A 17,107-nucleotide genomic window follows, 5' to 3' on the forward strand; every position below is an offset into this window, starting at 1 on the left:
TGCCTCTGTCTCCCAAGTGCTGGGATTAAAAGCATGTGCCACCACTGACCCCTTTTCCCTTTTCTCTCTATCTCTGTCTAGACACGGAATGAAAGCTCAGAATTTCCCAGAAAGAGCCTTATACGGAAAATCAGAGTGAAAGAAAAAGCAAAAATCAAAGTGAAGAAGACTTTCAAACAGATACAGTCATATCATGTCCTTTCTAGTGCTTGCAAACAAAGCCCCTTAGACTGGGCTGTTTAGAAAGGAGAGCTATGACCTTGTGAACAGCTCTCTGTAACAGAAACTAAACAAGGAGCATATTAGCTACATAAATATGTTTCTCTAACAAATCAAACAAATGAAGATACTCTTTGGATTTTAGTCTTGTATACACTGTATACAATGTCTTATAACATTGTTTCTACTGCGTGATTTCTCTTTTTTTTCCCTCCCTCCCTCAAAATGTCAGCAATGAGATGGCTATTGTAGTAAGATTTTTCTAGAATGGATACAGTGTTTTATCTTTATATCACCACCAATTTAATTACTTTTTAAAAGTTAAGTTGGGTTTTTATGTGTTTGTTTTGAACTCTCAGAGATCTGCCAGCCTCTGCCTCATGAATGCTGGGATTAATGATGTGATCACTATGTCCAGCTAAAAGCTAACCTTTAAAGTCCTCAAGGGCAGTGATTAGAAAGACTAAAGCAATCATTTGGGTATTCTAATAAGCAATTGAAAACACCTAGCTTTCAGCAGGCTATACTTACTAATGCATATGCCATGGTGTCTGGAGTATAAAAATAAAATACAAACCACTTACCAAAAGAACAAAAAACAAAAACAAAACAAACTTTTAAAAATTACTCTATATGTTTACTTTAAATTCACCTTTAAAATTGTTGTTTTCTATCTAAAATATATGTTCATTTAATATACACCATAGAATACACATCAAATTATTTCCTAAAAATACTGAATAACAGATAATTTATATACTTAAATTACATTTTCTATTTCTTTTTTAGTATAATTTGAAATATACCATGGGCATGTGAGTAGACTAGTATTCATTTGAAAACTCTGAACTTACCTTGCCAATAAAAGCTACCAGGACCACCGAGAAGTACTCTGTCAGCCTAGATCAAATCACAGAACAGAAGTGCGATGCTTAAAAACCATGAGCATGGACCCCACCCTCAGTGCACTAAGCATTACAGGTACTTATGCACAGACTAAAAACATCATAATTAAGTCACAAGCTGTTGCCTCAGCATCTCAGCCTCCGCAGTATGAAGTAACTTCCAAGAGGAATTAAGAAGGAATGTAATAACTTCATCTAACACAGAAACATTTTTTTCTGAAGATCTGGGCTATTCTGTACATTCAGAAGGAAGTACTGGTGGGAATATTATTTGATTGCAATATGAAAAAGTTTGCTAACTTCCTATAGTAGATTTACAATTACTTAAGATAAATTTTCTAATGATCTCTAAGAAATGTTCTGCTAAAGAAAACCTATTTTAGTATCTCACAAACCTAAAGATATGTGGCTTCAGAGGGAAAATTTTAGTAAAGACACCAGCATTTTTAAAAATCCGTAACAAACTGTAAGGGTCTAATTCAAGGTATCTTGTGTTTGTACATGATGGTGTCTTGGAATTTTTTTCTTGCTAGAGGCAGGCCATTTCCCTCCCAAATGCACCTGTAACTTTACCCTCCACATTTATTGCTGTTATTGTTACTTTGGGTGTCCTTGCTTTGAAACAGGGTCTCACTGTGTAGCCAAGGTAGCTAGGAACTTGCAATCGTCTGCCTTAGCTTCCTCAGAGCTGGGATAATGGTGTGTGCCACCCCCCCCCAGGGCCAGGAAGCTCTACTTTAAATCAATGTATTAAATATTATCATCTTGATATCCAACACGTTTAGACAGCTGAGGAAAAAAAAAGATGCTAAAATAAACAAAAAAATCATAAAGAAGCATACTTAAGAAAGTTTGTCTTTAAAAATGCTGATGAACTCTTTATTTAGCTAGACTAAAAACTATCGAGTGTAAGGAGCATGTCAGCTTAATTAAAATTAGAATCCTGCTCATGAGATTTTCCACCATGATTAAACTGCCTCGGCTTCACTTGGCACCTACAGACAAAAAACAGATGGCAAACAGATTCGTTTCTCAGCTTTCATGCAATTAAACTAATTTTGTAAAAAAAAAAAAAAAAAAAAATCCTATTAATAGCTTTTGTGAAAAAACAATTTCAGTTGAAAACAAAACTGTAATAGTCTATAATTTTCCGTAAGTGGAAATTTCGTGTGTGTGTGTGTGTGAGAGAGAGAGAGAGAGAGAGAGAGAGAGAGAGAGAGAGTGTGTTTGAGGATGTGTAGATGTGGAAGTTATGAGTATGCATCTGTGTGTATCTGTGTGTGTGTCTGTATGTGTGTCTATGTTGTGTCTGTGTTGGGCATGATGTAAGTAGGGGAGGTGTACATATGGAGATTAGAGGACACATTTGTAGAGTCAGTTCATATGGGTCCCAGGGACTGAACTCAAGTCATCAGGCTTGGGTGGCAAGCGCCCTCACTGGCTGAGCCCATCTCATCTGCCCTGGGAACTCCAATGCCGTCAGAGTTACCTATCATTTACTAAGCGGGGTTTCTACCTTCCCCCAGTCTCACTGTGCTATCTCACCATTTTAAATAAGCAATATTTATGAAGAAGGGGATAATATTATAAATCAAAGAATAACAAAATGAAAGAAATGAATATCAAAATGAATGGACCAATTCATCATACTTTTTCATTAAAACACAATAATTCTTGAAAAGCTGAAGTAAGGAGCACATATTTTTAAAGCCAGTTGAGTCAGTAAAGGAAGATCTGAATCTATCTTACATGGGAACTTACTTTAGTAAAATCAATGCTGAATCCTCCTTGACAAAATCCCTGGCCATCAGCATCAATATTTTCTAAAATTAAAAAAAAAGGGGGGGGAAATATACACAAACCTCAAAACAAGCAAATAACACAAACAAAGCATGAAATAAACCTCCTGTTGTTGAACCACGGTTTCTCTGCAGCACCCCCTCAGGCACCCGGCTACTGTTACACTAGCTCCCATGTTCATCTGCTCATCAGGACCATCTGCTGATCCCAGATACAAAACAGAGACACTGCTGAGTAGAGCATGTGGGCCAGCCACCAAGGACCAGAAAGATCAGCTAAGATCCTAAGAATTCCACTATATTATCCATACAATCTATGGACTCAAATTCAGGATCCTCCTTTCTCTATTTTTCAAGTGCTAGGATTAAGGCACATGTTGCCACAGCTGAATTAAACTACTTTTTCCAATCACAACTCACAGAAATATTATAGCTTGTATCACAATGCATCAAACATTGAGAGTATGCAAAATAAATACATAACTTAAAATCTCACAAAATATTATGAGATGCAATGTGCTCTATATAATGTACATTTTCTACACAATTATATCTTGTTTTTCAAAAAGATACCCAATAATGACCCATTTTACATTAACAACCACTGAGCCTTCATCTGCAAATTTAAGTCTTCTATCTGAAATGCTTTCTCCCCATTACCTTACAGTTGCTATGTCTTTGCAAAGTTATTAGGAAAAACAACAAAGACATCCATACAGTCTTTCTTTTTTAAGATTTATTTATTTATTTATTTATTTATTTATTATATGTAAGTACACTGTAGCTGTCTTCAGACACTCCAGAAGAGGGCATCAGATCTCATTACGGGTGGTTGTGAGCCACCATGTGGTTGCTGGGATTTGAACTTCGGACCTTTGGTAGAGCAGTCGGGTGCTCTTACCCACTGAGCCATCTCACCAGCCCCATCCATACAGTCTTAATAATATATTTCCTATGTATACATTTTACAGACGATGATAAAACACAAAAACTAGTTGGGGGGGGGTCTGAAGGGGTGGCACACATCTTTAATCCCAGCACTCGGGAGGCAGAGGCAGGAGGATTTCCATGAAACGAGGCCTGCCTGGTTACATAGTGAGTTTCCAAGACAACCAGACCTATGTCAAGAGACCCTATCACAAAAACAAAAACTACAAATAGCACCATGCAGAATTTCAGAAAGTTGCAAGTCCAAACTTAATGTTATCTGCAGAGTAAACTATACAACTATTCTGCAGCTACAGTCATAGGAGCTGATTAAGTTCGTTTAAATATGGCTCTCAAGTGTCCTCCAACTACAGCAGTCAATAATTTGCTTTCCTGTAATTACTCTGTTTTGTTTGTTTGTTCTTTGTAAGTCTCAGGAAAAGTGACTGATTCTGATCTAAGTAACTGGCCAATTAATTTAAGCTAACTTTAATCATGAGCAATGCTACACCCAGAATAGAGAGGCAGCTCAGGTTTTTTTTTTAATTCTTCCTTTATTAGATGCCATCTTTTAGTTACCAAAAAAATTTGTTTCCTTGAATTGCAGATACATCATAAGTTACTCCCAGTTAGGCCACTCAAGTACAGAAACCAAAACTAGTTCATTTTAATCATAATGTCAAACTTCTAAGAATTGGGGGGGGGGGGGGGGGGCGGCGGCAAACAATCCCTTCCAATCTTGGAACCCAATTTAAAAAATCTGGGAACTGCCCCAAGATTACACAATAAAATATTTTTTTTTGTTTTAAGAAAATGGCCACAAAAGTGTAACACTACTGTAATGTAAATTTTTCTAACCAAGAGGGAATAGGAAAAATGTGGACTGGGGTTTCCAGTGTCTAGTGAGTCACACCAAGGAATTGTACTTCAACCTTATCTCCACCATGCATTTCCTCCATTCAAGCTGCATCTGGGCAATGGTCATAAGCCGTTTATGAAGATATGCTTTTTTAATTTGTACTATGCAACTATCTGCTTTATTTGGTTTCCTGAGATATCCAGTTGAAAATACAACTTCTTTAAAATATCCTCGACAGGCACGTACTAAAGTGGGTGCTTCTGACAATTTAAAAACTCTCTGAATACAACAGCTTAGTTCAGTGAAGGGCTCAGTGTTTATCTCCTCCGATAGCCAAAACTACTTCCAGTTGTCAAGCCTGGACAACGAGTGACTGGGGACAGAGAGGTCACAGGCTTGTGTTAAGCACTTACCGGAAGCGATTCACTTAGCTCAGAACAATCTTTGGAGAGCTGTAATTACTAGTCACAGGTTCAAAAGACCAGTCTAGGGGCATTACGTGACTTGTCAACAGCCAACCAGCTGGTAGTATGGGTCTGAATACTACTGAGCTGTGCTATTTTGATCAGCAACCTGATATCCATTATCTGAAAAGTGGAAGAAAAAACTAGAAACCTTAACTATCCAAATATGGCTATCAAAATTAGAGGTCGGGAGCAATGGATTCAGGGGAGCATAGTGTTCAAAGAATCTCCACACCATGTCAGCCTTTCAACAGACAGACATCTGGTTAGTGCTTAAGGCCAAGTGTGACTTTGGATATTGCTGTTAAAGCCACAAGCAAACACAAACAATAAAGAAGTAATTGGGAGGCTAAGAGTGAGGCTCTTTATCCAGGCTGTATACATAGGTCATGTTAGAAACAAAAATCAATGAATCAGCAGCCAACCGAACAACAACAACAAAAAAGACAAAGCCAACCCCAGCACACAAGAGCATAAACCACCACAGCCAAGCAGGCAAAGTCACAGAGGTCAGCATGCAGCCTCACAAAACTGGAACCATCCTGTTCTGGACTGTATAGGTTACTGAAGCATGAATGAACATGAAATATCAAACGGTGCTGGGAGGAGGGGAGAGAGGGGGCACTTACACATGAGAGAAGAATTTTAAAAAGAAACAGAAGAAAAGAAAAACATAAACCAAGCAGTACCTCGGAAAGGCTTGGGCAGAATCAGTGTTTTACCAATAAGGGAGTGAGGGCTCAGCGTGGTTAAGGGGATTGCCCAGAGCTCCGGTTCACAGCCAGGGGAATCGGAGGCTATCACCCAGGCTTTCAAGCTCTACTCCTCCTCAGTGTCCACTCTGGGTAAGTTTCAGCCTTCTTAATTGGAGCCTGCTGGTATGTCCTATGTCAAAGGTCTGACCAAATAGCATGTACTATAGCCTGGTTTGCTAAGAGAGGCATTTCCTCTGTCTATGTGTTTTATGATGCTTTTCTTTGAGATGTTTTACTTAGACCAGAGTTCCATAAACCTTTCCTGAAAAGATCCAGACATTTAAGTACTTCAGGAAACAGGGGTCATATACTATGTCAACTCCAGAATGACTCAACTTTCTAGACAGTGAATAAGCAAATGGGTGTGGCTAAATTCCCATAAAAAAAGGTATTTGGCCTTTCTCCTCATTGGGTGAAGATGGGTCACCAACAGCTCTACTGGAGTCACCCACGGAAGTTCGGCCAGGGTTCCCGCTCTTGCCGCATCTGCTCCAACCGCCATGGTCTGATCCGCAAGTACGGGCTGAACATGTTATGCCAGTGCTTCCGGCAGTACTAAGTGACCTTGAATGGATTCAACTGACTACCAAGTGGAACCGATCATACTTGTCTTTGTGCACAAAGAATAAAAATGTGAAGAACTTTAAAAAAAAAAAAAAAAGGTATTTGTAGGGCTGGAGAGATGGGTCAGCAGTTAAAAGCATTGACTGCGCTTTCAAAGGTCCTGAGTTCAAATCCCAGCAACCACATGGTGGCTCACAACCATCCATAATGAGATCTGACGCCCTCTTTTGGTGTGTCTGAAGATAGCTACAGTGCACTGACATATAATAATAAATAAATCTTTGGGCCAGAGCAAGCAGGGCCAGAGTGAGCAGACGTCCTGAGTTCAAACCCCAGAAACCACATGATGGTTCACAGCCATCTGTATAGCTACCGTGTACTAATATACATAAAATAAAAATCTTTTTTTAAAGGTGTTTGCAAAGGCAGGTTCACAAGTCACAGAACATTGTAGTTAGAATGTATCTTAGGAAATAATGACTTTATTACTTCATAATTTTTATGTCTAAAACAAATAATGGAAACATTAAGAACTAGCTACACAGCCAGTGGTGGCACACGCCTTTAATCCTAGCACTTGGGAGGCAGAGGCAGGTGGATCTCTGAGTTCGAGGCCAGCCTGGTCTACAGAGTGAGTTCCAGGACAGTCAGGGCTAAAAGAGAAACCCTGTCTTGAAAAAGCCAAAAAAAAAAAAAAAAAAAAGGACTAGCTGCACATAGATGCATCGCTAAATGCTCTTTTCAGACATGTTTGTTTGTTTGTTTGTTTTTTGGGTTTTTTCGAGACAGGATTTCTCTGTGTAGCCCTGGCTGTCCTGGAACTCACTCTGTAGACCAGGCTGGCCTTGAACTCAGAAATCTGCCTGCCTCTGCCGCCCAAGTGCTGGGATTAAAGGCATGCACCAGAAATGTAAAGCAAATGCTCTGGTTAGTAAAGACAGACTTGGGGTTCAGTTCAGGGGTAAAAGTGCTTAACATACATGAGACCTGAGCTCAGCATCTAGCACCAAAAGAAAAAAATATTACAACCTGGGTTCAAATTCTTATTTGACCATTTGGTACCATGGAATATACGGAGGACTATGCTCCACCTGTCCCGAGTCTCTGTTTCCACATTTCTCAAATGAGAAGAGTGATGGTTGGTGTGCCTGTGCGTGCACATGCACCGAAATCTGTGTGCACGCGTGTGAATGTATGGACTTATGTATTCCATGTCAGCTTTACTGACACAGGATTATGCATCCTCTCTCCTCAGAGCTATGAAGTTATATTTTCAATATAAGTGTTTTTGAAATACCAGCATTAAAAACACTAAAGTGGTCCTTACATTCCCTACACACTACCAATGAGGATGCTACTGTGACCTAACCACCCACACAAATGTAGTGAGACAGATGGCACCAAGCTCAGAGGATGGAGCTCTGACTTCCTCCACCCAGGCAGGGCATGCTTTCTACACAGGTAGCAAGCCCTTGATGTGTATTTCCCATTTACAATAGGTAGGATGATCAAGTGGTCAACTAAGAAATAACTGTTTAATTTAAAAAAATGCAATTCCCTGGAGATTCAAATACTTAGTAGTTGGAAGACTGTCATTCCTTTGATCTAATGTTATACGTCAGCTAATGTGGAGATGAATCTTTTAGGAAGTGTTTTACCTGTTGTGACTTTGCTGATTAATTCTGTCTGCTCAACTATTTGGTTGAGCATCATAAAAGATACCAGGTAGACTACCTGGAGTTCCCCATTTTTTGGCATAATTTTACTGTTAACTGTTTCAGTTACTCACTGTTAATTCTGTTCTGAAGTCACTACTTGGGAAATTGCCTAAAATAAATGATTCATCAAAGAAATTTAGTAGCATGTAGAATTTCATACTACCTATGGTCTTAGGTGTCGCTGGAATATCTTGTAGAATATGCCTCATAGACAAGGCAAGACTGCATTTGAATGACCTATTTTTTTGCTTGGTTGACTTTGGGTTTTTTTGTTGTTTTTTTTTTTTTTTCCAAGACATGGCTATTCTGGAACTCACTCTGTAGACCAAGCTGGCCTCAAACTCACAGAGATTCGTCTGCCTCTGACTCCCCCCAAGTGCTGGGATTAAAGGCATACATCACCACAGCCCAGCTTGGACAATTTATTTTTATGTCTTCGGTATAAAGAGAACGTAAAGTCAGGGCAATTCAACAAGAAGTAGGCTTGCAAAAGGTCTGGGATCTCCAGGGGAAGAAAGATATGCAGAGAAAAGTGTAGCCAAATGATACCTGCAAGGCATCACCTGGGTGTGACTTTCATTGGAGCAACCAACAGACACGTGGGCTTTTCACTAATGTTAGTTGAAGCAAAAATGAAAGCAAAGCCTAGCACATTTAGACTTAAGAAACCTAAACACTATCTTCACTGTCCTTTTCTTTTAACGTCATTATTCACCTACAACTGTGTTTCTCAAATTTAGGTGCAAAAGCACGACCTTAGAGAGCCTGATTAAAATGTAGGTTTCAGGCCTGATCTAGTGACTCAGAATCTTTAACTGTGATGCCCACTTCTCCTTGAGAGAAGCTTACATAAACGTCTTTTCACTAACTAGGACTGGACATAACATATTTCCAAGAGTAGATATTAATTATAACAAATCAAGGATGACCAAACTGAGTTCTTAGAAACATGGTCAATTCACATTTGTAATTTCTTTGTATGAGCTTTGTATGAGTTAGGTCATTTTGCTCTATTAACCTCACAATGTCCACACAATTTGTCATACAAGCACACACATGCATCTCACACAAAAACTAGGCTCCTAGAGTCTCTTGTTAAGAGACGGTGCAGCTTTTCATACATACTTGTCCTGCATGGAGCATACTCAACGGTCTTTGTGCCGTCCTGAAGAAAGCAGGTTCCAACTGGCTCTCTCTCCTGCTTCATCTCAGTCCTCCAGTGGTACAATGGAGCACAGGCCTAAAAAACAAAGGTAGAGTCCATGGTACAAGAATCCTCTGAAAAACTAACAATCCTAGTATCTATACTAACTCAGAATACAAGAGCACTAAACATTGAAAAATTCAAACCCAGCCTCTGCTTTATCACAGGAATAAATAAAGATTCTAAAAGAAGGGCTGCTGTTGTTGTTGTTTTGGTTGGTTTGTTGGTTTTCTTCAGATTCTCTGTTACTTCGAAGTTTTTCCAGGTACAATAAGGAGTAGATTTTCTGAAGACTATACTCGTAGCTCATATTTCCTGTCTTTAGCAGTCAGCGGAGCTCTTGTTTCATGAACCATTAGTTCTAGCTTCTGAGCTGAAGGTCACAGATTGAGTCACCTTTTGAACTAAATCCCATTGTCGTGCGTGTAGGAGATGCCCCTACGTTAGACAGCGAGTAAGACGAGCAGTAAGCAAAAGTACCCTGCAGCGCTTCTCCTATGTACTTTCCAAGTAAACTGTGGGAACTTTCCAAGGGTTTGATTTCAATATCTCACAGAAGCAACCTAATAGTGAACGCTTTAATGGCACATAAAACTTGCAAAAATGTAACAGTGTAAGTTGCTAGAAGAAAGCTCAGCATATTTCTATAATAACTTTCCAACAGAAACCCTGGCCTCGGACTATTTCCTATCCACTCTGGTGAAACTCAGAGCAGGAGGCGTTGCCCCTCTGCAGGTCCTGGACTGCAGGGAGGATGAGCAGCATGGCCTGCTTGGTTTCCAGCCATCAATCTCTGCAACTCACAAGCCCCATCTCACACCTAGCCTTCCGCTCTACGGACTAACACTTGACAGGTCATCCTCCAAGGTCCTACTGAAACCTCAACCCTTTAGCAGAGTTTTCCTTCATACTTCATTCTCATATTTTTAAAAATGTAAGTAAAAATGAAATAACTACGATGGACTCTCTGAGAAAATGAAATTAAAAGTGAACACTGAACAAAATGAAATGGCTGAATAAAAAAAATCAAGAAAAAACGCTCCGGGTAGAAGGGACATAACACTAGGTACTGGTTGAAATGGCCTGGGATACGGAAGAAATAAACCCAAAGACAAGTGTCACTAAAATAGCTAAGATGGACTGAGGTAACAGAAACTCAGCCCATATCCTTTGGCTGGCTAATTTTTATGTCATCCTGACACAAGCTAGAGTCATTTTGGAAGAGGGAACCTCAACTGAAAAAGAAAAAAAAAAAAAAATGCCCTCACCAAATTAGAATGTGGGGCATTTTCTTTTCTGTCACTGATGTGGGAGGACACAGCTCGCTGTGGGTGGAGCCACCCTTGGGCTGGTGATCCTGAGTGGCACAAAAAAATCAGGCTGAGCAAGCCATGATGACCCAGACAGTAAGCAGCAACCCTCCATGGCTTCTGCTTCAGTTCCTGCCTCTAGCTCTTACCCTGACTTCCTCGAGTAATGGACTATAAAGTGGAAGTGTAAACTGAAATAAACCTTCTTAAGTGGCTTTTGGTCATGGTGTTTTATCTCAGCAATAGAAACCCTAACTACAATGAGCCTGATCTTAGGGATGTTTATGTGCCTGGCTGGTAAAATTCAGAGATAGAAAGCCACTCCACTGTTTTCATCAAGGGGGAATTGCAGATTCCCTGAAGTCTTGCTCTGCAGAACAGACTGTAGCCTAGACATGAGAGGAAACTGACAGAGAGGAACAACTACACTGGCCTGCATGAGCAAAGGTGAAGGTTAACTGCAGGGCGGAGAGCAAGGATGGAGACCTATCAAGAGATGCATTTCGGAGGCGGATCACTGATGGAGTGGGAAGCCAACCATCCAGGGATAAGTTACTCCTGTTGATTGTTCGTGCTCTTTGACAGAGGGTAACAAGAACCCCACTTTGACCATCTCCATCCATAGTACTCTATTAGAGAGACAAATAAAAAATAGCAGACATAAGTTAGGAGTACCCATTTAAAATGTTGGGGCCAACTAATAGCTAGAGATATTGATTTGGAGAGTGTAATGTATAGATTGTATTCACAGACATGGGAAATGAAAGGACCCTCTGGGTAAATGGGTTAGTTAGAGAAAACAATAGAGACCTAAGTAGAACTCAAAAACACCCCCAATGGTTAGGATGCTCACAAAAAAAAAGAAGTATTAACAGAGACATTTAAAAAGTGAGCAAGCTGGGCAGTGGTGGCAGCACTTGGGAGGCAGAGGCAGGTGGATTTCTGAGTTCGAGAACAGCCTGGTCTACAGAGTGAGTTTCAGGACACCCAGAGCCACACAGAAAAACCCCGTCTCAAAAAAACCAAAAAAAAAAAAAACAAAAACAAAAAAAGTGAGCAAAATAGAAGGAAATAAAATATAAATGCTTCCAGTCTGGGTCGGAGCCCTGAGCAGACCTTGGGCCCAATCTCTGCAGCTAGTCCCACAACACCCAGAGGAAGCTCCACTCCCAGGTCCTCTAACACGCCCAGAATCCCAGGATCCCAGGATCCCAGGGGCTTGATCACACCAAAACCTCAGGGTCCAAGAGGCAGCTTTACTCCCAGGAGCTCTGCCACACCCGGGATCTCAGGATCACAGGATCACAGAGACAGCTGGACTCTGAGGAGTTCTAACACAACCAGGATCACAGGAAGGACAGGCTCCAGTTAGATATAGCAAGGGCAGGTAGAACTAGCAAGAACCAGATGGCAGGAGGCAAGCATAAGAACATAAGCAACAGAAACCAAGGTTACTTGGCATCATCAGAACCCAATTCTCCCAACATAGCACGTCCTCGGTACACCATCACACCAGAAAAGCAAGATTCAGATCTAAAAATCACTTCTTACCATGATGATGGAGAACTTTAAGAAGGACATAAATAACTCCCTTACAGAAATACAGGCGATCTGGAGGGTATCATCCTTAGTGAGGTAACCCAATCACAAAAGAAGTCATTAGATATTCACTCACTGTTAAGTGGATATTAGCCCAGAAACATAGAACACCCAAGATACAATTTGCAAAACACAAGAAAATCAAGAAGAGGGAAGACCAATGGGTGGATACTTCATTCCTCCTTAGAATAGGGAACAAAATACCCATGAAAGGAGTTACAGAGACAAAGTTTGAAGCTAAGACAAAAGGAGGGACTATCCAGAGACTACCCCACCCAGAGATCCATCCCATAATCAGCCACCAAACCCAGACACTATTGCATATGCCAGAAAGATTTTGCTGAAGAGACCCTGTTATAGCTGTCTCATATGAGGCTATGCCGGTGCCTGGCAAATACAGAAGTGGATGCTCACAGTCAACGATAAGATGGAACACAGGGCCCCCAATGGAGAAGCTAGAGAAAGCACCCAAGCAGCTGAAGGGGTCTGCAACCCTATAGGTGGAACAACAATATGAACTAACCAGTACCCCCCCCCCAAGAGCTCATATCTCTAACTGCATATGTAGCAGAAGATGGCCTAGTCGGCCATCACTGGGAAGAGAGGCCCCTTGGTATTGCAAACTTTATATGACCCAGTACAGGGGAATGCCAGGGCCAAGAAACGGGAGTGGGTGGGTAGGGGAGCAGGGTGGAGGGAGGGTATAGGGGACTTTCGGGATAGCATTTGAAATGTATATAAAGAAAATAACTAATAATAAATAAATAAATATTAAAAAAAAATAAAGAAATACAGGCGAACACGGGTAAGCAGCTAGAAGCCCTTAAAGAGGAAACACAAAAATCCCTTAAAGAATTACAAGAAAACACAATCAAACAGGCGAAGGAAATGAACAAAATCATCCAAGATCTAAAAATAGAAATAGAAACAATAAAGAAATCACAAAGGAAGACAGCCTTGGAGTTAGAAAACCCAAGAAAGAGATTAGGAGTCATAGATGCAAGCATCACCAACAGAATACAAGAGATAGAAGAGAGATTCTCAGCTGCAGAAGATACCATAGAAAATATTGACACAAAGTCAAAGAAAATACAAAAGGCAAAAAGCTCCTAACCCAAAACATCCAGGAAATCCAGGACACAATGAGAAGACCAAACCTAAGGATAATAGGTATAGAAGAGAGCGAAGATTCCCAACTTAAAGGGCCAGTAAATATCTTCAACAAAATTATAGAAGAAAAATTCCCTAACCTAAAGAGAGAGATGCCCATGAACATACAAGAAGCCTACAGAACTTCAAATAGACTGGACTCGAAAAGAAATTCCCCCATCACATAATAATCAAAACACCAAATTCACTAAACAAAGAAAGAATATTAAAAGCAGTAAAGGAAAAAGGTTAAGTAACATATGAAGGCAGACCTATCAGAATTACCATAGACAAAGAAAACAAGATATTCCATGACAAAACCAAATTTACACAATATCTTTCCACAATCCCAGCCCTACAAAGGATAAGAGATGGAAAGCACCAACACAAGGAGGAAAAGTACAAAAAAAAGAAAGAAGCAAGAAAGTAATATTTCAACAAACCCAAAAGATAGCCACACAAACATAATTCCATCTCTAACAACAAAAATAACAGGAAGTAACAATCACTTTTCCTTAATATCTCTTAACATCAATGGACTCAACTCACCAATAAAAAGACATAAACTAACAGACTTATGTAATCAGGACCCAGCATTTTTCTGCATATAGAAAACACACCTCAGTGACAAAGACAGACACTACCTCAGAGTAAAAGGTTGGAAAACAATTTTCCTAGCAAATGGTCCCAAGAAACAAGCTGGAGTAGCCATTCTAATATGGAGGAAAATTGACTCAATAGAAATATATATATATAAGTTGGGGTCATAAACAGATGCACTTAAAACGAGCAGAAGGCATAGAAACAAACACTTATCTAGGACTCATAACTGGCTATTCTGGGTCTTTTGTTGTTCCATATCAATTTGAGGATTTTCTTTCTATTTATGAGAAGAATGAGATGAGGATGTTGATTGTGATCTCATTGAATCAGGAAACTGTTTTGGTAGAAGGTCTTTTTTCACAATGTTAATTCTACCAAGCTATACACTTGGGAGGTCTTCAGATTATCATGTTTGTTCAACTCTTTTTTCACACAGTTAAAGTTTCATTGTAGAGGCTTTTTACCCATTTTGTTATGTATATTCTAAATATTTTATTTAATTTGAGGAACTGGGAAGAGGAGCGTGTCCTGATGTTAAGAGATATTAAGGAAAAATGATTGTTACTTTCTGTTATTTTTGTTGTTATGATCTCTTTCTCAGCAGGCTTGTTACGCTTATGTGTTAAGACTAGTAAATTTTGTAAGTCAATTATGTATCATAACACTTTGCTGAAATTATTGATAATTTCTACAATTTTTCTAGTCAAATTTTGGGAACATTGGATATAAGATAATATAATCTTCAATTGAAAATAATTTGACTTGATATTTTCCCATTTGTATCCCTTCTCTTACCTTATTGCTCCAGCTAATGCTTCAATCACATTATGGATGAGCAGTAGGGACAGTGGGCAGTCCTCTCCCATTCCTGATTTTAATGGCGCTTATTAATGGTTTCATTCATTTAGGATGATATTGGCCATGGGTTTGTCATATATAACCTTTATTATGTTGGAATAGGTTTCCTACAGTCCTACTTGTTCTAGGGCTTTTATTAAGAATGAATGTTGAGCCGGCCAGAGGTGGCGCACGCCTTTAATCCCAGCACTTCGGAGGCAGAGTGAGTTCCAGGACAGTGCAGGGATATACAAGCTGGCAAAACACTCGTACATATAAAATAAAATCGTTTTTTAAAGGATGGGCAGGCAGTCACCACTGTGATGAGCAAATATGTGGTGGAGAGAGGGGAAGAAAGAGAAGTGGAGTGGTTTCTGTGCCATGAAGAGGCTGAGCTGGAGTGTGGTGAGGAACAGCCTGAGGTGAGTAGCGAGTGGCACCTGAGGCCATGATAATTTCTAGGTCGTGCCCAAGGGCCATGTCAGGGTCTGTGGTCCTACAGCAGTAGAGGTCTGTGTCGATGTCCATGGCTCACGTTACCTAACCTAAGGCCATGCAGCAGTCATCAGCAGTCTGCCTGATGTCATGCTGATGTCTGAGGACCATGGTGAGCAGATCCCGCCCCTCACTGTGTGGTGGTACCAGTGGTGACGATACAGAAGAGCTGACCCCGCCCTTACCTCGGCAGTGAGAGAGAGTTGGCCTGGTGGCATGGGCGTGGGAGAGTTGGTCAGCTGACCAACTCAGCTACCACTCAGACCTAGATTCAGGGCTGTGAGTTGGCCCACCCCAACATCAACCCCCATCTATGAGTTGCTGGAGGTCCCGCAGGATCTCCCGAAGGATCTCCAAGACAAAAGGTAACAGGATACCTGAGAGGGTCCAGTATTGATGGGGTAGCAGAAGCCAAAGACCTCAAACTAGACCGATGACTCATCGCAATGAATATTTACAAGCAAAGATGATTGGGTAAAGGGCACGCGGCAGGGTTTTGTTTTGTTTGTTTTAATTTTCTTTGGTTGGGGGGGGGGCGTGTTTAAAACGGTAGAAAGTATCGGATATGGAAGGACTGGAAATTGAGTGGGACTGAGGTGTAAGGTGTGAAGTTCGCAAAGAATCAACAAAGAACTATGCTTAAATAAATAAATAAAAGGTGTGTGAGAAAACAGGATTTGACTTTGTTCAATGGCGCCTCGGAGACTATCAAACTGAGCTGGAAGAGAGAAAGAGTGTGGGCAGGCAGGCTGCGGAAGCAGAAACCTGGGAAACAGCAGGAGGGAACAGTAACAACATGCTCCCACGGCCCACCTTTGATCAGAAGCCTGCACCAAAGACCAGACCAAATTTCACTACCAACTTGAACATACAAGACTTCCTGTGCGCCACTTAAACCGGCCCCCCTCAGCTGAGGTAGTTCCTAAAGACTTACCAAGATTTTATCCTGCTTTGACCTCACAGAGGCTCCAAACCACTGGTGGGACTTAAACTCCAGTGGGTCATCTTTGGCATAATCTCGGTTGCCTGGAAAAGAACAGTGTGTGTGGTCAGAAACAAGTCAGACTGTTCTAGAACATGAGAATCTATTTCTATCCGGCCAGGTTCAGAATAGTGTACCTTTGTGGTGGGCAGGGGGCATAACCCCTAGTCCCAGCACTCAGGAGGCAGAGGCAGGCAGATTTCTGTGAGTTCAAAGCCAACCTGGTCTACAAAGTGAATTCTAGGGCAGCTAGAGCCATATACTGTGATCACTTCTCAAAAACAAACAAACAAACAAAAACAAAAGTGTCCCTTTGATTAGTCACTTTGCCTACACTGCAGTATCTCCTGTACTTTACATAGCTTAGGACTATTATTAGCTAATCAGGAAGTGTGGGGGCTGCAGAGATGGCTCAGTGGTTAAAGGTCCTTGCTGCTCTTGCAGGGGACTGGAGTTCAGTTCCCAGGACCCACTTGGCAACTCACAACCATCTGTAACTCTAGTCCAGGAAGTCCTCTTCTGAGATCCCTGCACACACACATGGTGCACAGACATACACGCAGGAAAAAACACCAATACACATAATATTAAAATTTAAAAGAAAGAAAAGGGCGTGTTAGTGTGTCAGGTTTACTGCAAACACCATCAATTATATCACAGATGTGGAAACGTCATCATAAGGTAGGTTTTCCAGTGAAATTACCTAAATTGTTGAGTA

General features: G+C 40.7%; 1 protein-coding gene and 1 pseudogene across 2 annotated transcripts in view; one reads left to right on the forward strand and one right to left on the reverse strand.

Moving 5' to 3' along the window:
• The window catches only part of Itgav (integrin subunit alpha V), an 83,193-nt gene that overhangs the window by 43,140 nt on the left and 22,946 nt on the right, over nt 1-17,107 (reverse strand). For both annotated transcript variants that reach the window (XM_021184294.3, XM_021184288.3), the window contains exons 3-6: nt 16,342-16,433; nt 9,336-9,450; nt 2,886-2,947; nt 1,074-1,119 (exon numbers count right to left, since the gene is read on the reverse strand). In XM_021184294.3, the coding sequence (XP_021039953.1) occupies nt 1,074-1,119; nt 2,886-2,947; nt 9,336-9,450; nt 16,342-16,433 (315 nt within the window). The remainder of the gene's footprint in view (nt 1-1,073; nt 1,120-2,885; nt 2,948-9,335; nt 9,451-16,341; nt 16,434-17,107) is intronic.
• LOC147005882 (small ribosomal subunit protein uS14 pseudogene) lies at nt 6,347-6,491 on the forward strand (annotated as a pseudogene).

This window comes from Mus caroli, unplaced genomic scaffold, assembly GCF_978045245.1.
Source record: "Mus caroli unplaced genomic scaffold, Mus_caroli_1 scaffold_2, whole genome shotgun sequence".
NCBI classification, from domain to species: domain Eukaryota; kingdom Metazoa; phylum Chordata; class Mammalia; order Rodentia; family Muridae; genus Mus; species Mus caroli.